The sequence below is a fragment of the Melospiza melodia genome, unplaced genomic scaffold, assembly GCF_035770615.1.
Source record: "Melospiza melodia melodia isolate bMelMel2 unplaced genomic scaffold, bMelMel2.pri scaffold_157, whole genome shotgun sequence".
In the NCBI taxonomy this organism is placed as follows: domain Eukaryota; kingdom Metazoa; phylum Chordata; class Aves; order Passeriformes; family Passerellidae; genus Melospiza; species Melospiza melodia.
This window is the reverse complement of record NW_026948516.1, coordinates 117439-141446: the sequence shown is the minus strand read 5'-3', so window position 1 is coordinate 141446 and position 24008 is coordinate 117439. Positions and strand designations below refer to the sequence as shown.

Genomic DNA, 24008 nt, shown 5'->3' with positions numbered 1-24008 from the left:
TTGGGTCCATTTTGGGTCAATTTTTGGTCCATTTTGGGTCCATTTTTGGGTGATTTTTGGTCCATTTTTGGGTGCATTTTGGGCGATTTTGGGTCCCTCTGCGCCGTTACCTGCTCGGGCGTGACGGCCAGGCTGTCCCAGAGCCGCACCTGGCCCAGGTGTGTCGGCACCCGGAAGGCGACGTCGGCGGGGAGGGGGCGGCGCCCCAGCACCTTCACCTGCGCGGGGGGGGGGAGCGCACAGGTGACGTCACGCCGGTGACGTCACAACGGTGACATCATCACGGTGGTGACGTCACCCAGGTGCGCCCTCACCTGGTAGTGGTGGCTGACGGGGGCGGGGGGGGGAGGGGCGCCCCCGGCGCTGACGTTCAGGTAACGCGAGGAGTCGGCGGCGCTGCCCGGCAGGTGAGACGGGTGACGTCACACAGGTGAGACGGGTGACGTCACACAGGTGAGACACGGGTGACGTCACACAGGTGGGACGGGTGACGTCACACAGGTGTGACCCCGATGACGTCACACAGGTGAGACACCCCCAGGTAACCCCTCCAGCCCCGCCCCCAGGCTCACCTGTCAATCACCAGGAACACCTGGTACCTGACCGGGATGGTCGCGCTCTGGCTCCGCCCACCCGCGTCGCCATTGGTGCTGAGGGGGGGAGAGGGGCGGGGTCAGCTGGGTGACATCACCTGGGTGAGCTCACCTGGGCCCCTCACCTGTCCCACCTGTCCCTCACCTGTCCCCTCTCACCTGTCCCCCCTCACCTGTGGCTCTGCACCATCACCTGTCCCCTCACCTGTCCATATCTCATCTGTCCCACCTGTCCCCTCACCTGTCCCTGCCCCTCACCTGTCCCCTCACCTGTGGCTCTGCGCCGTCACCTGCAGCGTCTCCCCGAGCTCGGCGTCCGGGGGCACGTCCAGGGTCAGCCGGAAACTCACCTGGGACAGGTAAGGGACAGGTGAGGGCACACAGGTGGGATGGGACAGGTGGGACAGGTGAGAGGGGACAGGGGAGAGGGGACAGGTGAGGGACAGGTGGGACAGGTGAGGGCACACAGGTGAGATGGGACAGGTGAGGGACGGGTGGGACAGGTGACATTGGACAGGTGAGGGCACACAGGTGAGGGATGGGTGGGACAGGTGAGAGGGGACAGGGGAGGGCACACAGGTGGGATGGGACAGGTAAGGGACAGGTGAGACAGGTGGGACAGGTGAGGGCACACAGGTGGGACATGGACAGGTGGGACAGGTGGGACAGGTGAGGGACAAACAGGTGCCACAGGTGTGACACTGCTGACATCACACAGGTGTGACACACAGACCGATGACGTCACACAGGTGACGATGACGTCACAGACTCACCTGCGCCCCCGCCCGCAGCACCGGGGGCTGCACCTGGCGCAGCCTGGCACAGGTGTGACACACACAGGTGTGACAGTGATGACATCACACAGGTGTGACACACACAGATGACACCGATGAAATCACACAGGTAACAACAATGGCACCACAACGATGACGTCACACAGGTGACAGTGATGACGTCACACAGGTAACGATGATGTCACACACTCACCTGTGCCCCGGCTCTCAGCACCGGGGGCTGCACCTGGCACAGCCTGGCACAGGTGTGACACGCACAGGTAACAATGATGACGTCACACAGGTAACAATGGCACCACAACGATGATGTCACACAGGTGACACTGATGACGTCACACAGGTGTGGCAGCGATGACGTCACTCACCTGCGCCCCCGCCCGCAGCACCGGGGGCTGCACCTGGCACAGCGAGCGCCGGCCCCGCCCCTCGGGGGGCTCCGAGTGGCAGCGAACGGAACCGCGGGGCTGGCACGGCAAGGGTTAAACCGGGTTAAACTGGGATAAACCGGGGTAAACTGGGATGGTTATACTGGGTTATACTGGGATGGTTAAACTGGGATAAACTGGGATAAACTGGGATGGTTAAACTGGGATAAACTGGGTATACTGGGATAAACTGGGATAAACTGGGTTATACGGGGATAAACTGGGTTAAACTGGGATAAACTGGGATATACTGGGTTATACTGGGTTATACTGGGATAAACTGGGATAAACTGGGATGGTTAAACTGGGATATACTGGGATAAACTGGGTTAAACTGGGATAAACTGGGATATACTGGGATAAACTGGGATATACTGGGATAAACTGGGTTAAACTGGGATAAACTGGGTTATACTGGGATAAACTGGGATGGTTAAACTGGGATAAACTGGGTTAAACTGGGTTAAACTGGGATAAACCGGGATATACTGGTTTATACTGGGATAAACTGGGTTATACTGGGAATGGGTTTTGGGGCTGTTTCAGGATGGGAGTTTTGGGGCGGTTTTGGGGCATTTTGAGGGTATTTTGGGACGATTTTTTAGGGCGGATTTGGGGTATTTTTGGGGGTATTTTTGGGGATATTTTGGGTATTTCAGGGCTGTTTTTGGGGATATTCTGGGGTATTTTTGGGGTATCTCAGGGCTATTTTTGGGATATTTTGGGGCATTTTTGGAGATATTTTTGGGTATTTCAGGGCTGTTTTTGGGGATATTTTGGGGTGTTTTGGGGATATTTTTGGGGTGTTTCTGGGATATTTCTGGGCTGGTTTTGGGATATTTTGGGGTGTTTTGGGGGGCTATTTTTGGGGATATTTTTGGGGGTATTTCAGGGCTATTTTTAGAGATATTTTTTGGGTATTTCAGGGATATTTTTGGGGATATTTTTGGGGTATTTCAGGGATATTTTGGGGTAGTTTTGGGGGATATTTGTGGGGTATTTTTGGGGTGTTTCTGGGGTATTTCAGGGCTATTTTTGGGGAGTTTTTGGGGATATTTCTGGGATATTTCGGGTGATATTTTGGGCTGTTTTTGGGGTTACCTGGAGCATCTGCACCTTCCTGTAGCTGAGCGGGGCCGGGTGCCGCAGGGCTGATTTTGGGGTAATTTTGGGGATATTTTGAGGTAATTTTGGGGTATTTTTAGGGTATTTTGGGACGATATTTTAGGGCGGTTTTGGGGTATTTTTGGGGATATTTTTGGGGTATTTCTGGGATATTTCTGGGGTATTTCAGGACTATTTTTGGGGATATTTTGGGGATATTTTTGGGGTATCTCAGGGCTGTTTTTGGGATATTTTGGGGTGTTTTTGGGGGATATTTCTGGGCTATTTCGGGTGATATTTTGGGCTGCTTTTGGGGTTACCTGTAGCATCTGCACCTTCCTGTAGCTGAGCGGGGCCGGGTGCCGCAGGGGTGATTTTGGGGTAATTTTGGGGATATTTCTGGGGTATTTCTGGGGATATTTCTGGGGGTATTTTGGGGTGTTTTTGGGGATATTTCTGGGGTATTTCAGGGCTATTTTTGGGGATATTTCTGGGATATTTCGGGTGATATTTTGGGCTGTTTTTGGGGTTACCTGTAGCATCTGCACCTTCCTGTAGCTGAGCGGGGCCGGGTGCCGCAGGGTGACCCGGGGCCGAAGGAGCTCTCGCCCCCGTTGGTCACCGTCACCGTCAGCTCCAGCGCCTCCCCCTCCCCCACCAGCAGCACCCCCGGCCTGCGGGGGAGGGGCCGAGATGGGGGGAGGGGAGGGGGAGGGGAGGGGGAGAGACCACTCAGCAAAAAAATCCGCAAAAAAAAAAACCCCACAAAAACACCCCGAAAATGTAAAAAAATATATAAAAAAACCCCCAAAAATACCCCTTAAAAAAAAAAATCCCCACAAAACAGCCCAAAATTAACCAAAAAATCCCCCCAAAATCCCCACAAAATACCCGATGATAAAAAAAAAAAAAAAATAAAAAATACCTCCAAAATGCAAAATAAACCCTCGCAAAATCTGCCCCAAAATACTCAAAAAATACCCAGAAAATTGCCCCCAAAATACTAAAAAAAAAAACCCCAAAATACCCCAAAAAATCCCCCAAAAACCCCAAAAAATCCTTTAAAAAATCCCCCAAAAAATCCTCCAATTTTCCCCCAAATTTTTCCCAATTTTTCCCAATTTTCCCCCAATTTTTTTCCCCCAAATTTCCCCAAAATTTTCCTTAATTTTCCCCCAAATTCCCCCAAATTTTTCCCAATTTTCCCCCAATTTTTCCCCCAAATTTCCCCCAAATTTTCCTTAATTTCCCCCCAATTTTTTCCTTATTTTTTTTCCCAAATTTGCCCTCAGAATCCCCCAAATTTTTCCCATTTTTTTCTGAACCTTTTCCCAATTTTTCCCCAATTTTTTCCCAAATTCCCCCGATTTTCCCCGGATTCCCTCACCCCGAGAAGCTGAGCTGCAGCTCCAGCCGGTCCTGGCAGGCGTTGTCGGCGCCGCAGTCGTGCTCGAACGGCAGCTGCAGAAATTCGGGGCAAATCGGGGCCGTTTTGGGGCTTTTTGTTATTTTTGGGGCTTTTTGGCCATTTTTGGGGATATTTTCACCTATTTTGGGGGGCTATTTTTGGGCTAAATTTGGCCATTTTTTGGGGATTATTTTTGGGCAGTTTTTTGCCACTATTTGAGGGGGGTATTTTTGCCTTTTTTTTGGGCTAAATTTGGGGCTATTTTTGCCGCTCTTTTGGGGCTGTTTTTCACTATTTTGGGCCCTTTTTTTGGGGGGATATTTTTGCATTTTCCTCCCTCGGCACCCCCAGAACCCCCCAAATTCCCCCAATTTTTTCCCCAATTTCCCCCATTTTTCCCCATTTTTTCCCCATTTTTCCCCAATTTTCCCCATTTTTCCCAAAATCCCCGGATTTTCCCCCATTTCTGACCGTGGCGGTCACTGCCGTGTCCGAGCCGGGTCCGAGCTGTGGCCGGAGCCCCCAAACCCCCAAATTCCCCCATTTTTTCCCCATTTTTCCCAATTTTTTCCCCAATTTTTCCCCAATTTTCCCAAAATCCCCGGATTTTCCCCCATTTCTGACCGTGGCGGTCACTGCCGTGTCCGAGCCGGGTCCGAGCTGTGGCCGGAGCCCCCCGGCCGCCTCCAGGGGGTCCCCGCGGCCGCCCAGGGTCACCCTGAGGGTCAGCGGGGTCAGCGTGTCCTGGGGGCACCCCTGGGCGCCCCAAAAACAACCAAAAAAGAGCAAAATTTAAAGTGAAAAAAATCACAAATTCGGGAGCCTAAAACAAACCCAAAAATTACCCAAAAAATCCCCAGTTTTCCACAAATTTCCCCAATTTTTTCCCCCCCGAAATGCCCCCCAAGTCCCCTCTGAATTCTCCCCCAAATTCTCCCCCAAATTCTCCCCCAAATTTCCCAATTTTACCCCCAAATCTACTCAAATTTTCCCCCAAATTCCCCCAAAAACTCTCCCCAAAATTCCCCAGCTTTTACCAAAATCCCCTCAGTTTTCCCCCCAAATCCCCCCCCCAAAATCCCAATTTTCCGCCCAAATCCCCCCAATTTTTAACCAAAATTCCCCGAATTTTCCCCCAAATCCCCCCCTGAATCCACCAAATTTTCCCAAAAGTTCCGGAATTTTTTGCCCCAAAATTCCCCATTTTTTTTTGCCCCAGAAATCCCCAAATTTCCCCTTAAAATTTCCCTGTTTCCCCCCAAACTCTCCCAAAACTGCCCCAAAACTCCCCAATTTTCCCATAATTTTGCCCCAAATCGGCCCAAATTCTCTAAAGTTCTTCCCAAACTTCCACATTTTTCCCAAGATTCCCCAAAACCCCTGAATTTTCCCCAAATTTTTCCCCCCCACGTTTTTCCCCTAAAATTTCCCCAGATTTTTTTTTCCCATTTTTCCTCCCCAATTTTGCCCCCAAACTCTCCCAAAGCTGCCCCAAAAATCCCCAATTTCCCCCCCCCTAAAAATTCCCCATTTTTCCCCAAATTTTCACTGAATTTTCCCCCCCAAAATCCCGATTTTCCCCGATTTTCCCCAAAATCCCCGGGTTTTGCCCCAAAATTTCCTCACCCTGTAGAAGATGTCGAGGCTCTGGCAGTGCAGCCCCTCCCCCACGCTCAGGGTCCCGTTTTTGGCGTTTTCGGCCCCAAAATCGGCGCGGGCCCGAGCGCGGCCGGGGTCCAGCTCGGCCCGGAACCACAGCGAGGCCGAGACGGCGCCTTTGGGGCCAAAAACACCGAATTCGGGAAAAACGGGAAAAACGGGAAAAATTGGGGGTTTCAGGGTGAAAATTTGGGGGAAATCGGGTGAAAATTGGGCGGAAAAATGGCGATTTTGGGTGGAAAAATTCGGGGATTTTAGGGGGAAGAACAAGTGAAAATTGGGTGAAAAAATGGCGATTTTGGGTGGAAAATTATGGGGATTTTAGGGGGAAAAACAAGTGAAAATTGGGTGAAAAAACGGCGGTTTTGGGCGGAAAAATTCGGGGATTTTAGGGGGAAAAAACAAGTGAAAATTTGGTGAAAAAATGGCGATTTTGGGTGGAAAATTATGGGGATTTTAGGGGGAAAAACAAGTGAAAATTGGGTGAAAAAATGGCGATTTTGGGTGAAAAAAATTCGGGGATTTTAGGGGAAAAAACAAGTGAAAATTGGGCTAAAAAATGGCGATTTTGGGTGAAAAAAATTCGGGGATTTTAGGGGAAAAAAACAGGTGAAAAATTGGGGAGTTTTGGGGAAAAACATTGGGGGGAAAAACTGGGTGAAATTGGGGGGATTTGGGGGTAAATTTTGGGGTGAGTTTTGGGGATTTCGGGGCTCAGGTGTGAATTTTGGGGATTTTGGGGTTCAGGTGTGGATTTTGGGGTGAATTTTGGGGATTTTGGGGCTCAGGTGTGAATTTTGGGGTGAATTTTGGGGATTTTGGGGCTCAGGTGTGAATTTTGGGGTGAATTTTGGGGATTTCGGGGCTCAGGTGTGGATTTTGGGGTGAATTTTGGGGATTTTAGGCTCAGATGAATTTTGGTGTGAATTTTGGGGTGAGTTTTGGGGATTTCGGGGCTCAGGTGAATTTTGGGGTGAATTTTGGGGATTTTGGGCTCAGGTGAGTTTTTGGGGTGAATTTTGGAGTGAATTTTGGGGATTTCGGGGCTCGGGTGAATTTTTGGGGTGAATTTTGGGGATTTTGGGCTCAGGTGAGTTTTTGGGGTGAATTTTGGGGTGAATTTTGGGATTTTGAGGCTCAGGTGAGTTTAGGTGAGTTCAGGTGGATTTTGGGGTGAGTTTTGGAGTGAATTTTGGGGATTTTGGGGTGTTCAGGTGTGGATTTTGGGGTGAATTTTGGTGATTTTGAGGCTCAGGTGAGTTTAGGTGAGTTCAGGTGAATTTTGGGGTGAATTTTGGGGTGAATTTTGGGAATTTCGGGGCTCGAGTGTGAATTTTTGGGGTGAATTTCGGTGATTTCGGGCTCGCCCTCACCCAGGCCGTCCGCAGTCTCCTTGCTGACCCGGAAGCAAACCTCGGCCACGCCCAGCCGCTCCCGAAGCTCCGCCCCCTCCGGGCACTCCCGCGCCGGGATCACCGGGGGGTCAAAGGTCACGCGGAGCCGCACCCGCAGCAGCGGCGGCGACCTGGGGGTCAAAGGTCACGGCTGGGGTCACACCCGGGGTCATTGGGGTCATTGGGGTCACCTGGGGTCATTGGGGTCACACCTGGCCCAGGTGAGTTTTGGGGTGGATTTTTGGTGAATTTTGGGGTTTTTTTGGGGATTTTGGGTGAATTTCAGGTGGTTTTGGGTTACCTGCACTCACCTGAGCAGCAGCACCTGGCCCAGGTGAGTTTTGGGGTGTTTTTGGGGTGTTTTTAGGGTATTTAGGTTACCTGTACTCACCTGAGCAGCAGCACCTGTCCCAGGTGTGTTTTAGGGTATTTTTGGGGTATTTTGGGTTATTTTTGGGTTACCTGTACCCACCTGAGCAGCAGCACCTGTCCCAGGTGTGTTTTGGGTATTTTCAGGTGGATTTTGGGATGTTTTAGGTTATTTTTGGGTTACCTGTACCCACCTGAGCAGCAGCACCTGTCCCAGGTGTGTTTTGGGTATTTTCAGGTGGATTTTGGGATGTTTTAGGTTATTTTTGGGTTACCTGTACCCACCTGAGCAGCAGCACCTGGCCCAGGTGTGTTTTGGGTATTTTCAGGTGGATTTTGGGATGTTTTAGGTTATTTTTGGGTTACCTGTACTCACCTGAGCAGCAGCACCTGTCCCAGGTGAGTTTCAGGGTGAATTTTAGGGTATTTTAGGTCATTTTTGGGTAATTTAGGTTTACCTGTACCCACCTGAGCAGCAGCACCTGTCCCAGGTGTGTTTTGGGTATTTTCAGGTGGATTTTTGGGTTATTTTGGGGTTATTTTGGGTTACCTGCACTCACCTGAGCAGCAGCACCTGTCCCAGGTGTTTTTGGGGTGAATTTTTGGGTTATTTTCAGTATTTTGGGTAATTTCGGTTACCTGCACTCACCTGAGCAGCAGCACCTGTCCCAGGTGTGTTTTGGGTATTTTCAGGTGGATTTTTGGGTTATTTTGGGGTTATTTTTGGGTTACCTGCACTCACCTGAGCAGCAGCACCTGTCCCAGGTGTGTTTTGGGTATTTTCAGGTGGATTTTTGGGTTATTTTGGGGTTATTTTGGGTTACCTGCACTCACCTGAGCAGCAGCACCTGTCCCAGTTGTGTTTTGGGGTATTTTAGGTTATTTTGGGTTATTTTTGGGTATTTTTGGGTTACCTTTACTCACCTGAGCAGCAGCACCTGTCCCAGGTGTGTTTTAGGGTATTTTTGGGGTATTTTGGGTTATTTTTGGGTTACCTGTACCCACCTGAGCAGCAGCACCTGGCCCAGGTGTGGTTTTGGGTTATTTTGGGGTGTTTTAGGTTATTTTTGGGCAGTTTTGGGTTACCTGTACTCACCTGAGCAGCAGCACCTGGCCCAGGTGTGGTTTTGGGTATTTTTGGGGTATTTTGGTTATTTTTGGGTTACCTGTACTCACCTGAGCAGCAGCACCTGTCCCAGGTGTGTTTTTGGGGTTATTTTGGGGTATTTTAGGTTATTTTAGGGTTATTTTTCGTTACCTGCACTCACCTGAGCAGCAGCACCTGTCCCAGGTGTGTTTTGGGTATTTTCAGGTGGATTTTTGGGTTATTTTGGGGTTATTTTGGGTTACCTGTACCCACCTGAGCAGCAGCACCTGGCCCAGGTGTGTTTTTGGGTTATTTTGGGGTATTTTAGGTTATTTTAGGTTATTTTTGGGTTACCTGCACTCACCTGAGCAGCAGCACCTGGCCCAGGTGTGTTTTTGGGTATTTTCAGGTGGATTTTGGGATGTTTTAGGTTATTTTTGGGTTACCTGCACTCACCTGAGCAGCAGCACCTGTCCCCTTGCCCCCACGGCCAGGTCGGGCAGGTGATCCCCGCTCAGGTCCCGCCCCCCGCTCAGCGATTGGCCGAAAAACCGGGGCTGGGACGGGAACCGGGAGCCGGCGACGCGCTGGGACCGGGGAGGACGGACAGGTGAGAGAGACAGGTGAGAGAGACAGGTGAGACACGGACAGGTGAGACAGGTGAGACATGGACAGGTGAGACACGGACAGGTGAGAAACAGGTGAGACACAGGTGAGAACAGACAGGTGACCCCAGGTGTCCCCTCGCCTGTCCCAGGTGTGCCCAGGTGTGCCCATGTGTAACTCAGGTGTATCCCAGGTGTGCCCAGGTGTGTCCCCAGGTGAGTCCTCACCTGTCCCAGGTGTGCCCAGGTACCCACCCAAGTCCCCTCACCTGCCCCAGGTGTGCCCAGGTGTGCCCAGGTGTAACTCAGGTGTGCCCAGGTGTGCCCAGGTGTATCCCAGGTATCCCCAGGTGTATCCCAGGTGTGCCCAGGTGTAACTCAGGTATCCCCAGGTGTGCCCAGGTGTGCCCAGGTGTATCCAGGTGCCCCCAGGTGTGCCCAGGTGTGCCCAGGTGTATCCCAGGTATCCCCAGGTGTGCCCAGGTGTAACTCAGGTGTGCCCAGGTGCCCCCAGGTGTATCCCAGGTGTATCCCAGGTATCCCCAGGTGTGCCCAGGTGTATCTCAGGTGTGCCCAGGTGTGCCCAGGTGTATCTCAGGTGTATCCCAGGTATCCCCAGGTGTATCCCAGGTGCCCCCAGGTGTGCCCAGGTGTATCCCAGGTGCCCCCAGGTGTGCCCAGGTGTATCCCAGGTGTATCCCAGGTGTGCCCAGGTGTATCCCAGGTGTGCCCAGGTGTGCCCAGGTGTATCCCCAGGTGTGCCCTCACCTGTGCCCCGTCGGCGTCGATGCCCGCAGGTGTGCTCTGGAACAGGTACACCGCTCCCCGCCCCTCGTCCTCCAGGGGCGCCCCCACGGCCACCTGGGCACACCTGGCCCCGCCCACCTGCGGCAGGTGCGCCAGGCTGGCCCCGAAGCGCCCGAGGGGGTGCCCAGGTGAGCCCCAGAGCGACAGGTGACAGCGCAGGCGGGGCACCTGGGGGACAGGTGAGATGGGACAGGTGAGATGAGACAGGTGAGACAGGTGAGACAGGGACAGGTGAGAGATAGACAGGTGAGACAGGTGAGATATGGACAGGTGAGATGGGACAGGTGAGACATGGACAGGTGAGACACAGGTGAGATGGGACAGGTGAGATATGGACAGGTGAGACATGGACAGGTGAGATTGGACAGGTGAGATGGGACAGGTGAGACAGGTGAGACATGGACAGGTGAGAGATAGACAGGTGAGACAGGTGAGATGGGACAGGTGAGACATGGACAGGTGAGACATGGACAGGTGAGATATGGACAGGTGAGGTCACACAGGTGAGCCCAGGTGAGGTGGGGCAGGTGGGACAGGTGAGATTGGAAAGGTGGGGAGAGGTGAGACACAGGTGGGACAGGTGAGGTCACACAGGTGAGATGGGTCAGATGGGACAGGTGACACAGGTGAGACACAGGTGAGGGCCAGCTGAGGGCCCCCAGGTGTGTCCCAGGTGTGTTTACCTGCCAGGTGTGTCCCCCCTCCCCAGGTGTGCCAGTCTCACCTGCCCGTGGATCTCTCACAGGTGTGTCAGTCTCTCACCTGCCCAGGTGTGTTTACCTGCCCAGGTGTGCCGGTCTCTCACCTGCCCGTGGATCTCGCACAGGTGTGCCAGTCTCTCACCTGCCCAGGTGTGTCCCTCCCCCAGGTGTGCCCTCCCCCCCCAGGTGTGTTTACCTGCCCAGGTGTGCCGGTCTCTCACCTGCCCGTGGATCTCGCACAGGTGCACTCGGCCGCCGCTGCCCCCCCCGTAGAACAGGGGCGCCCCCACCAGGAGCCGCACCTGGGGCTCACCTGCCCGGGGGCGGGGCCGCTCACCTGGGCGGGGCTCACCTGGGCCGGGCTCACCTGGGCACGGCTCCAGGGCCAGCAGGGACGCCCCGAAATAGGAGCCCACCTGGGGAGAGAGAGAGACAGGTGAGACACCAGGTGGGACAGGTGAGACCCCACAGGTGAGACACCAGGTGGGACAGGTGAGACCCCACAGGTGAGACCCCACAGGTGAGACACACAGGTGGGACAGGTGAGACACCAGGTGAGACCCCACAGGTGGGACAGGTGAGACAACAGGTGGGACAGGTGAGAGCCTCAGGTGAGACACACAGGTGGGACAGGTGAGACACCAGGTGGGACAGGTGAGACCCCACAGGTGAGACACCAGGTGGGACAGGTGAGAGCCTCAGGTGAGACCCCACAGGTGAGATTCTCTCAGGTGAGACCCCACAGGTGAGACACCAGGTGGGACAGGTGAGAGCCTCAGGTGAGACCCCACAGGTGAGACCCCCCCCAGGTGGGACAGGTGAAAGCCCCCAGATAAAACAGGTAAGAACCTCCCAGGTGACCTCACCTGTCCCAGGTGTGTCACACCCTCACCTGTCCCAGGTGTGTCCCAGGTGTGTCACACCCTCACCTGTCCCAGGTGTGACCTTACCTGTCCCAGGTGTGTCCCAGGTGTGTCCCAGGTGTGTCCCTCACCTGTCTCACCTGTCCAGGTGCCCTCACCTGTGTCCCCGAGGCGCGTCCCAGCTCCCTCCAGGTGTGTCCCTTCTCCAGCACCGTCACCTGTCCCAGGTGTGTCCCACCCCTCACCTGTGCCAGGTGTGTCCCAGGTGTGTCCCGCCCTCACCTGTGTCCCCGTGGCGCGTCCCAGCTCCCTCCAGGTGTGTCCCAGGTGTGTCCCCCTTACCTGTCCCAGGTGTGTCCCACCCTCACCTGTCCCAGGTGTGTCACACCCTCACCTGTGTCCCCGTGGCGCGTCCCAGCTCCCTCCAGGTGTGTCCCTTCTCCAGCACCGTCACCTGCCCCAGGTGTGTCCCACCCTCACCTGTCCCAGGTGTGTCCCAGGTGTGTCCCAGGTGTGTCACACCCTCACCTGTGTCCCCGAGGCGCGTCCCAGCTCCCTCCAGGTGTGTCCCTTCTCCAGCACCGTCACCTGCCCCAGGTGTGTCCCACCCTCACCTGTCCCAGGTGTGTCCCAGGTGTGTCCCAGGTGTGTCACACCCTCACCTGTGTCCCCGAGGCGCGTCCCAGCTCCCTCCAGGTGTGTCCCTTCTCCAGCACCGTCACCTGCCCCAGGTGTGTCCCACCCCTCACCTGTCCCAGGTGTGTCCCAGGTGTGTCCCTCACCTGTCTCACCTGTCCAGGTGCCCTCACCTGTGTCCCCGAGGCGCGTCCCAGCTCCCTCCAGGTGTGTCCCAGGTGTGTCCCACCCTCACCTGTCCCAGGTGTGCCCTCACCTGTGTCCCCGAGGCGCGTCCCAGCTCTCTCCAGGTGTGTCCCTTCTCCAGCACCGTCACCTGTCCCAGGTGTCCCCACCTGGGCGCTCCCAGGGCCAGGCCCCAGGTGTGCCCCAGGTCCAGGGGCGCGGCCGCGTACCCTGCGCAGGTGGCACAGGTGAGCCCGGGGGGCGTGGGGGGGTTTGGGGGTTTTTGGGGGGATTTTGGGGATTTTTGGGTGAATTTTTGGGGATTTTTTTGGGTAAATTTTGGGGATTTTCGGGTAAATTTAGGGGATTGTTCAGGTGAATTTTTGGGATTGTTCAGGTGAATTTTTGGGGGGATTTTCAGGTGAATTTTGGGGATTTTTTTTGGGTAAATTTGGGGGATTTTTCAGGTGAATTTTGGGGGGCATTGAAGGTAAATTTTTGGGGGATTTTCAGGTGAATTTTTGGGGGGATTTTCAGGTGAATTTTGGGGAACTTTCAGGTGATTTTTGCGGATTTTCAGGTAAATTTTTGGGGGATTTTCAGGTGAATTTTTGGGGGGATTTTCAGGTGAATTTTGGGAACTTTCAGGTGATTTTTGCGGATTTTCAGGTAAATTTTTGGGGGATTTTCAGGTGAATTTTTGGGGGGATTTTCAGGTGAATTTTGGGGAACTTTCAGGTGATTTTTGCGGATTTTCAGGTAAATTTTGGGGAGGATTTTCAGGTGATTTTTCGGGGGTTTTTTTTGGGGTAAATTTTGGGGATTTTCAGGTGAATTTTGGGGGATTTTTTTTGGGTAAATTTTGGGGATTTTTCAGGTAAAATTTTGGGGGATTTTCAGGTGAATTTTTTGGGATTTATTTGGGGTAAATTTTGGGGATTTTTCAGGTAAAATTTTGGGGGATTTTCAGGTGAATTTGGGGGATTTTCAGGTGAATTTTGGGGGATTTTTTTGGGGTAAATTTTGGGGATTTTTCAGGTGAATTTTGGGGGCATTGAAGGTGAATTTTTGGGGGATTTTCAGGTGAATTTTTGGGGGGATTTTCAGGTGAATTTTGGGGGATTTTCAGGTGATTTTTGCGGATTTTCAGGTAAATTTTGGGGGGGATTTTCAGGTGATTTTTCGGGGGTTTTTTTTGGGGTAAATTTTGGGGATTTTCAGGTGAATTTGGGGGGATTTTTTTGGGGTAAATTTCGGGGATTTTTCAGACAAATTTGGGGGGATTTTCAGGTGAGTTTTGGGGATTTTCAGGTGAATTTTTTGGGATTTTTTTTTTTGTAAATTTGGGGATTTTTCAGGTGAATTTTGGGGGGCATTGAAGGTAAATTTTTGGGGGATTTTCAGGTGAATTTTTGGGGGGATTTTCAGGTGAATTTTGGGGGATTTTCAGGTGAATTTTTTGGGATTTATTTGGGGTAAATTTTGGGGAATTTTCAGGTAAAATTATGGGGGATTTTCAGGTAAATTTTGGGGATTTTCAGGTAAATTTTGGGGTAGGATTTTCAGGTAAATTGGGGGATTTTTTAGGGTAAATTTCGGGGATTTTTCAGGTAAATTTCGGGGATTTTCAGGTAAATTTTGGGGAATTTTCAGGTAATTTTTTGGGGGATTTTCAGGTCAATTTTGGGGATTTTCAGGTGAATTTTTTGGGATTTATTTTTTTTGTAAATTTGGGGATTTTTCAGGTGAATTTTGGGGGGCATTGAAGGTGAATTTTTGGGGGATTTTCAGGTGAATTTTTGGGGGATTTTCAGGTGAATTTTGGGGATTTTCAGGTAAATTTTGGGGTAGGATTTTCAGGTAAATTGGGGGATTTTTTTAGGGTAAATTTCGGGGATTTTTCAGGTAAATTTCGGGGATTTTCAGGTAAATTTTGGGGAATTTTCAGGTAAATTTTTGGGGGATTTTCAGGTGAGTTTTGGGGATTTTCAGGTGAATTTTGGGGGATTTTTTTGGGGTAAATTTGGGGGATTTTTGGGGTAAAATTCGGGGATTTTCAGGTAAATTTTGCATTTCTCCGGGCGCTGCCCTTACCCAGGTAGGCGTCCCTGGCCTCCTCCAGGTGTGCCCCAGGTGTGCCCGCGCCGGGGGCGGAGCCATTGAGGAACTCGGGCCTGGCCCCGCCCCCGCTGTAGACGAACGCTCCTCCCGACCAATCAAAAGCTCCGACGGCGCCCAGGACGGGGCCGGCCTGGGGGGGGGGTCAGGGGTCAGCCGGGGTCAATCAGGGGTCAGCCAGGGGTCAGTTGGTCACTCGGTCACTCAGTGGTCACTCTGTGGTCACTAGTGGTCACTCAGTGGTCACTCAGTGGTCAGTTGGTCACTCAGTGGTCACTCAGTGGTCACTCAGTGGTCAGTTGGTCACTCAGCGGTCACTCAGTGGTCACTATTGGTCACTCAGTGGTCAGTTGGTCACTCAGCGGTCACTCAGTGGTCACTCAGTGGTCACTCAGTGGTCACTCAGCGGTCACTCAGTGGTCAGTTGGTCACTCAGGGGTCACTCATTGGTCACTCAGTGGTCACTCGGTCACTCATTGGTCACTCATTGGTCACTCAGCAGTCACTCAGTGGTCACCCAGTGGTCACTCGGTCACTCATTGGTCACTCACCGGGCTCAGGGCCGCGCTCATCCCGGCCTGCGCCATCTCCAGCTGGAAGGACGAGCTGTTGGACGGGTGCGTGCCTGCCCAGGTGAGACAGGTGAGACACAGGTGAGACACAGGGGTGCCCAGGTGTGCCCAGGTGTGCCCAGGTGTGTAAAATACATCCCCAGGTGTGCCCAGATGCCCCCAGGTGTGCCCACGTGTGCCCAGGTGTATCTCAGGTGTGCCCAGGTGTGCCCAGGTGTGCCCAGGTGTGCCCAGGTGCCCCCAGGTATATCTCAGGTGTGCCCAGGTGTATCTCAGGTGCCCCCAGGTGTATCCCCAGGTGCCCCCAGGTGCCCCCAGGTGTGCCCAGGTACCCCCAGGTGTCCCCAGGTGCCCCCAGGTGCCCCCAGGTGTGCCCAGGTGTATCTCAGGTGCCCCCAGGTGAGTGCCCAGCTGTGCCCAGGTGTGCCCAGGTGCCCCAGGTGAGTGCCCAGGTGTGCCCAGGTACCCTCGATGGCGAAGATCTTCTCCTGGAGCTGGCTCTGGATCCCGGCCAGCGCCGAGAAGTTGTCCACGCGGAACAGGTGATCGTGGGCGGGGCTGGAGGCGATCACCTGCAGCTCCCGCAGCGCCCGCGGGATCTCGAACGCGTCGCCCACCTGCGCAGGTGAGGGGCGGAGACGGGTGAGGCGGGCACGGGCGTGGAGACGGACAGGTGGGCATGGAACAGGTGGGCGTGGATGGACAGGTGGGATGGATGGACAGGTGGGCATGGATGGACAGGTGGGCATGGATGGACAGGTGGGCGTGGAACAGGTGGGCGTGGATGGACAGGTGGGCATGGATGGACAGGTGGGCGTGGATGGACAGGTGGGCATGGATGGACAGGTGGGCGTGGATGGACAGGTGGGCATGGATGGACAGGTGGGCGTGGATGGACAGGTGGGCATGGATGGACAGGTGGGCATGGAACAGGTGGGCATGGAACAGGTGGGCATGGATGGACAGGTGGGCATGGAACAGGTGGGCATGGAACAGGTGGGCATGGATGGACAGGTGGGATGGATGGACAGGTGGGCATGGATGGACAGGTGGGATGGATGGACAGGTGGGCATGGATGGACAGGTGGGCATGGAACAGGTGGGCAAGGATGGACAGGTGGGACAGACAGGTGAGATGGAACAGGTGGGATGGACAGGTGGACATGGACAGGTGAGATGGAGATGGATGGACAGGTGGACGTGGATGGACAGGTGGCATGGAGATGGATGGACAGGTGGGATGGATGGACAGGTGGGATGGATGGACAGGTGAGATGGAGATGGATGGACAGGTGGGATGGATGGACAGGTGGGATGGATGGACAGGTGGGATGGATGGACAGGTGAGATGGAGATGGATGGACAGGTGGGATGGATGGACAGGTGGGATGGAGATGGATGGACAGGTGGGATGGATGGACAGGTGGGATGGAACAGGTGGACATGGACAGGTGGGATGGAGATGGATGGACATGGACAGGTGGGATGGATGGACAGGTGGCATGGAGATGGATGGACAGGTGGACATGGATGGGCAGGTGGGACAGGTGAGGTGGACACGGACGGGTGAGATGGATGGACATGGATGGACAGCTGGACACGGATGGACAGCTGGACATGGATGGACATGGACGGATGGACAACTGGACATGGTGGACGTGGACAAGCAGGAGAGATGGACACGGACGGACAGCTGGACATGGATGGACACGGCCGGATGGACACGGATGGACATGGATGGACAGCTGGACATGGATGGACAGCTGGACATGGATGGACACGGCCGGATGGACACGGATGGACACGGCCGGCCGGCCGGCCGCTGTCCGCGCTGACCCCGATGGCGTAGCGAGTGACCGCCATGGCGTCGGCCTCGGCGATGACCTCGGGGTAGTCCAGGGGGTCATCGAACTTCTCGCCGTCGGTGACCACGATCAGGATGCGCCGGGCGTCCGGCCGGGCCCCGCGGCCGGGCCGGAACATCCGCCGCCTGGGGTCAAGGGTCAGCGGTCAGTGCGGCCAGAGGTTCAGTGGTCAGTGTGGCCAGAGGGCAGCGGTCAGCAAGGCCAGATACGGGTGGGGGAGAGTGGTCAGTGGTCAGTGTGGCCGGATATGGGCGGGGGGGAGTGGTCAGTGGTCAGCAGGGGCTTGGATACAGCCAGGGGTCAGCGGTCAGTGGGGTTGGACTTGGCTGGGGTCAGCGGTCAGTGGTCAGTGGTCAGTGGTGTCAATGCTCAGTGGTCAGCAGGGTCAGCAGTCAGTGGTCAGCGGTCAGCGGTCAGCGGGGTCAATGCTCAGTGGTCAGTGGTCAGCGGGGTTAATGCTCAGTGGTCAGTGGTCAGCGGGGTCAGCAGTCAGCGGGGTCAGTGGTCAGTGGGGTCAACGCTCAGTGGTCAGCGGGGTCAATGCTCAGTGCTCAGTGGTCAGCGGGGTCAGCAGTCAGTGGTCAGTGGTCAATGCTCAGTGGTCAGTGGGGTCAGCAGTCAGTGGTCAGTGGTCAGCGGTCAGCGGGGTCAGTGCTCAGTGGTCAGTGGGGTCAGTGCTCAGCGGGGTCAGTGCTCAGTGGTCAGTGCTCAGTGGTCAGCGGGGTCAGCGGTCAGCGGGGTCAGTGCTCAGTGGTCAGCAGTCAGTGGTCAGTGGGGTCAGCAGTCAGTGGTCAGTGGGGTCAATGCTCAGTGGTCAGCAGGGTCAGCGGTCAGCGGGGTCAATGCTCAGTGGTCAGCGGGGTCAGCGCTCAGGGGTCAGCGGGGTCAGCGGTCACTCACAGGACGTGCCGGATGCCCGTGGCCGTGCGGGTGCTGCTGGACAGTTGCCGGACGCTGTCCAGGAGCCGCCAGGGCTGCGGAACCTTCCGGAACTGGCCGAAGTCAAAGTGGTCTTCAACTTTGTGTGAGAACTGCGTGAGGGAGAACTGGACAGATGGACAGATGGACAGTGAGTGACCACCCCAGCGGTCACTCCGGCCCTTCAACTTTGTGTGAGAACTGCGTGAGGGAGAACTGGACAGATGGACAGATGGACAGATGGACAGCGAGTGACCACCACAGCGGTCACTCCGGCCCTTCAACTTTGTGTGAGAACTGCGTGAGGGAGAACTGGACAGATGGACAGATGGACAGATGGACAGCGAGTGACCACCCCAGCGGTCACTCCGGACGTGCCCCGGCCACCAGCGGTCATCGTTCAATGAGCGCGGGCAGGTGTATCCCAGGTGCCCCCAGGTGTGCCCAGGTGTGCCCAGGTGTGCCCAGGTGTGCCCAGGTGTGCCCAGGTGTGCCCAGGTGTATCTCAGGTGTGCCCAGGTGTGCCCAGGTGCCCCCCAGATGTCCCCCAGATGTCCCCAGGTGCCCCCAGGTGTGCCCAGGTGTATCCCAGGTGCGCCCAGGTGTGCCCAGGTGTATCCCAGGTGTGCCCAGGTGCCCCCAGGTCGTGCCCAGGTGTGCCCAGGTGTGCCCAGGTGTGCCCAGGTGCCCCCAGGTGTGCCCAGGTGTGCCCAGGTGCCCCCAGGTGTATCCCAGGTGCCCCCAGGTGTGCCCAGGTGTGCCCAGGTGTACCCAGGTGTGCCCAGGTGTATCCCAGATGTCCCCAGGTGCCCCCAGGTGTGCCCAGGTATATCCCAGGTATATCCCAGGTGCCCCCAGGTGTATCTCAGGTGTGCCCAGGTGCCCCCACGTGCCCCCAGGTGTGCCCAGGTGTATCTCAGGTGTGCCCAGGTGTGCCCAGGTGTATCCCAGGTGTACCCAGGTGTGCCCAGGTGCCCCCAGGTGTGCCCAGGTGTGCCCAGGTGTATCTCAGGTGTGCCCAGGTGTGCCCAGGTGTATCCCAGGTGCCCCCCAGATGTCCCCAGGTGCCCCCAGGTGTGCCCAGGTGTGCCCAGGTGTGCCCAGGTGTGCCCAGGTGTATCCCAGGTGTGCTCAGGTGTGCCCAGGTGTGCCCAGGTGTGCCCAGGTGTATCCCAGGTGTATCCCAGGTGCCCCCAGGTGCCCCCAGGTGTGCCCAGGTGTGCCCAGGTGTGCCCAGGTGTATCCCAGGTGTATCCCAGGTGTGCCCAGGTGCCCCCAGGTGTGCCCAGGTGCCCCCAGGTATATCCCAGGTGCCCCCAGGTGTGCCCAGGTGTGCCCAGGTGCCCCCAGGTGTGCCCAGGTGTGCCCAGGTGTGCCCAGGTGTATCCCAGGTGTGCCCAGGTGTGCCCAGGTGTGCCCAGCTGTATCCCAGGTGCGTCACCTGCGCGTCGGCGCCCCGGAAGCGCCGCATCACCTCGCCGATGAACGCCTTCATCCTGCGGAAGTCGCCGCTGTCGATGCTGCCCGAGCCGTCCACCAGGAAGGCGATGTCCATCGAGGGCTGCGGACACTCTGCGGACACGGTGACCGCCGCCCGAGTGACCACTGACCGCTGACCACCGCCCCGAGTGACCACTGACCACTGACCACCACCCCGAGTGACCACTGACCACTGCTGGCCACTGACCACCACTGACCACCACCCCGAGTGACCACTGACCGCTGACCACTGACCACTGCTGACTGCTGACCGCTGACCACCACTGACCACCGACCACCACTGACCACCGCCCCGAGTGACCACTGACCACTGACCACTGACCACTGCTGACTGCTGACCGCTGACCACCACTGACCACCGACCACCACTGACCACCACCCCGAGTGACCACTGACCGCTGACCACTGCTGGCCACCGCTGACCACTGACCACTGACCACCACTAACCGCGGACCACTGACCACTGCTGGCCACTGACCACCACTGACCACCGCTGACCACCACTGACCACCACCCCGAGTGAGCACAACTGACCACTGACCACTGACCACCACTGACCACTGACCACTGACCACCACTAACCACTGACCACCACTGACCACCACTGACCACTGACCACCGCCCCGAGTGACCACTGACCACTGACGACCACTGACCGCTGACCACCACTGACCACCACTGACCCCTGGGTGGACAATGGTCAGTGTCCCTGACCCCAGCTGACCCCAGCTGACCCCTGGGTGGACAGTGGTCACTCGGTACCTGGGGGTGTGTCCGGCAGGCTCCGGACCGGCCGCAGCCGCGTGTCCAGCCGGACGCAGAAGCCGCCGAGGTGGACGTTGACCCCGCACACCTGGGGCCAGGTGGGGCCGCACACCTGGGACACAAAACCCACCTCAGAAACGCCGATTTTGGTTAAAAACCCCCCCAGGTGGAATTCTGGGGTTCCACCTCTGCGAGGTTCTTCAGAAATTACAAATTTTGGGCAAAAACTCCCGAAAAGCAAAAATTTTGGGGTTCCACCTCCGCGAGGTTCTTCAGAAATTACAAATTTTGGGGAAATCTCAAAAAAAATTCAATTTTGGGGGTTCCACCTCCGTGAGGTTCCTCAAAAAAAAAATTATTTGGGGTGAAAATCTCCAAAAAATCGGATTTTTGGGGTTCTGCCTTCTTGAGGTCCCTCAAAAAAGCAAATTTTGGGCAAAATGTCCAAAAAAAATTTCAATTGTTGGGGTTCTACCTCCACGAGGTTCCTCAAAAAAAAAAAAAAAAAAAATTTTGGGCGAAAACTCCTGAAAGAACAAATTTTGGGGTTCTGCCTCACAAGAATCTCAATTTTTGGGTGAAACCTCAAAAAACCCCAATTTTTGGGGTCCCATCTCCATGAGGTCCCTCATAAAAACCAAATTTTGGGTGAAAACTCCAAAAAAAATCCAATTTTTGGAGTTCTACCTCGCTCAGATCCCAAATTTTGGGGTGGAACCTCCTAAAAACCCCCAAATTTTGCGGCGGAACTTCCCAAAATCCCAAATTTTGGGGCAAAACCCCCAAATTTTGTGGCGGAACCTCACAGAAACCTCCAAATTTGGGGGGAAAAAGTCCTAAAATCCCAAATTTTGGGGTAAAACCTCCAAATTTTGGGGCAAAACCTTCTAAAGACCCCCAAAATTTGAGGTCAAAAATCCCAAATTTTGGGGCAAAACCCCCAAGTTTTGTGGCGGAGCCTCACAGAAACCTCCAAATTTTGGGGCAAAAAGTCCTAAAAACCTCCGAATTTTGGGGTAAAAATCCCAATTTTGGGGTAAAAATCCCGAATTTTGGGGTAAAACCTCACTCAAATCCCGAATTTTGGGGTGAACCCCCCGATTTTGGGGTGAAATGCGCCGATTTTGGGTCTCACCAGCGCCGCGTCGTCGCCGGCCGCCAGCGCCAGCCCCAGCGAGGAATTCCCGGAGCCGAAGGGTCCTGGGGGGGGGGGGGGGGGCACAGGTGAGACCCCTCCCCAAAATCCGGGGGGGACCGAAATTGGGGAGGGGGCCCCGAAATTTGGGATCCCCAATTTGGGGAGGGGTCTCAGGTCCCAATTTGGGGAGGGGTCTCAGGGTCCCAATTTGGGGAGGGGGTCTCACCTGAGATCCCCAATTTGGGGGAGGGGTCTCAGGGTCCCCAATTTGGGGAGGGGTCTCCTCACCTGTGGTCCCCAATTTGGGGAGGGGTCTCAGGTCCCCAATTTGGGGAGGGGTCTCAGGTCCCCCAATTTGGGGAGGGGTCTCAGGGCCCAATTTGGGGAGGGGTCTCAGGGTCCCAATTTGGGGAGGGGTCTCAGGGTTCCCAATTTGGGGAGGGGTCTCAGGGTTCCCAATTTGGGGAGGGGTCTCAGGGTCCCAATTTGGGGAGGGGTCTCAGGGCCCAATTTGGGGAGGGGTCTCAGGGCCCAATTTGGGGAGGGGGTCTCAGGGTTCCCAATTTGGGGAGGGGTCTCAGGGTCCCAATTTGGGGAGGGGACTCAGAGTTCCCAATTTGGGGAGGGGTCTCAGGGTCCCAATTTGGGGAGGGGTCTCAGGTTCCCAATTTGGGGAGGTGTCTCAGGGTTCCCAATTTGGGGAGGGGTCTCAGGTTCCCAATTTGGGGAGGGGTCTCAGGTCCCCAATTTGGGGAGGGGTCTCAGGGTCCCCAATTTGGGGAGGGGTCTCAGGTCCCCAATTTGGGGAGGGGTCTCAGGGTCCCCAATTTGGGGAGGGGTCTCAGGGTTCCCAATTTGGGGAGGGGTCTCAGGTCCCCAATTTGGGGAGGGGTCTCACCTGTGGATCCCCAATTTGGGGAGGGGTCTCAGGGTTCCCAATTTGGGGAGGGGTCTCAGGGTTCCCAATTTGGGGAGGGGTCTCAGGTCCCCAATTTGGGGAGGGGTCTCACCTGTGGATCCCCAATTTGGGGAGGGGTCTCAGGGTTCCCAATTTGGGGAGGGGTCTCAGGTTCCCAATTTGGGGAGGGGTCTCAGGTCCCAATTTGGGGAGGGGTCTCAGGTCCCCAATTTGGGGAGGGGTCTCACCTGTGGTTCCCAATTTGGGGAGGGGTCTCAGAGCCCAATTTGGGGAGGGGTCTCAGGGTTCCCAATTTGGGGAGGGGTCTCAGGTTCCCAATTTGGGGAGGGGTCTCAGGTCCCCAATTTGGGGAGGGGTCTCAGGTCCCCAATTTGGGGAGGGGTCTCCTCACCTGCGATCTGGATCCTCTCGCAGCTCTCGGAGCCGAACCTGCAGCCGAACGCGGCCCCGGCGCCGCCGCCCTCGCGCGGAGCCCCCACCAGGAGCCTTTGGGGTGAAATCGGGCGGGTTTGGGAAAATTGGGGAAAAATGGGGAATTTGGGGGAAATGTTGGGGGAAATTGGGGGAAAATCTGGGGGAAAATGGGGGAAAATTTGGGGGGAAAATGGGGGGAAATTTGGGGGAAAATTGGGGGGGAAAATTGGGGGAATTTTGGGGATTTTGGGGGAAAAATGGGGAAAATTTGGGGAAAAATTGGGGGAAAATTGGGGGAAAAATGGGGAAATTTGGGGGGGAAATGGGGGGGAAAATTGGGAATTTTGGGGGGAAAATGGGGGAAATTTGGGGGAAAATTGGGGAAATTTTGGGGGAAAATTGGGGGGGAAAATTGGGAATTTTGGGGGAAAATGGGGGGAAATTTGGGGGAAAAATTGGGGGAAATTTTGGGGGGAAATGGGGGGGAAAATTGGGAATTTTGGGGGGAAAATGGGGGGAAATTTGGGGGAAAAATTGGGGGAAATTTTGGGGGGAAATGGGGGGGAAAATTGGGAATTTTGGGGGGAAAATGGGGGGAAATTTGGGGGAAAATTGGGGAAATTTTGGGGGGAAAATGGGGGGAAAATTGGGGGGGGAAAATTGGGAATTTTGGGGGAAAATGGGGAAAATTTGGGGAAAATTGGGGGAAAATTTGGGAATTTTGGGGGAAAATGGGGGAAAATTGGGGGAAAAATTGGGGGAATTTTGGGGATTCTGGGGGGATTTGGGGTGGATTTTAGGGATGTTTTGGGGTGAATTTTGGGGGATTTTAGGGCGATTTAGGGGTGATTTCAGGGGATATTTTAGGGGATATTTCGGGGATATTTTGGGGTGAATTCGGGGGGTTTTGGGGGGATTTCATGGATATTTTGGGGGATATTTCTGGGATATTTCAGGGATATTTTGGGGTGAATTCGGGGGGTTTCGGGGCTCCCGTTTTACCATCCCGCTCGGCCGCTCCCCATCTGGGCCACGCTGGTGGGGGGATTTTGGGGGGGATTTCAGGGATTTTTTTGGGGGATTTTTAGGGAATTTTGGGGTGATTTTTAAGGGATATTTTGGGGTGAATTTTGGGGTGATTTCAGGGGGTTTTGGGGTTCCCATTTTACCATCCCGCTCTGCCGTTCCC

General features: G+C 55.1%; 1 protein-coding gene across 1 annotated transcript; it reads right to left on the bottom strand.

Annotated features, from left to right (window-relative positions):
• Positions 1 to 863: 863 nt before the first annotated feature.
• Positions 864 to 22892, bottom strand: LOC134433267 (integrin alpha-D-like). The gene is made up of 21 exons (XM_063182139.1): positions 22797 to 22892; positions 21484 to 21548; positions 20346 to 20460; positions 19525 to 19655; positions 18066 to 18211; positions 17137 to 17290; positions 15767 to 15917; positions 15280 to 15353; positions 14705 to 14861; positions 12762 to 12841; positions 12338 to 12397; positions 11168 to 11362; positions 10207 to 10413; positions 9290 to 9420; positions 7357 to 7508; positions 5951 to 6099; positions 4949 to 5080; positions 4304 to 4377; positions 3450 to 3590; positions 1753 to 1851; positions 864 to 943 (listed from the first exon to the last, which is right to left on the bottom strand). The coding sequence occupies exons 4-21, from the start codon at positions 19636 to 19638 to the stop codon at positions 940 to 942; spliced, it is 2220 nt and encodes a 739-aa protein (XP_063038209.1). The 5' UTR covers positions 19639 to 19655; positions 20346 to 20460; positions 21484 to 21548; positions 22797 to 22892; the 3' UTR covers positions 864 to 939.
• Positions 22893 to 24008: the final 1116 nt, after the last annotated feature.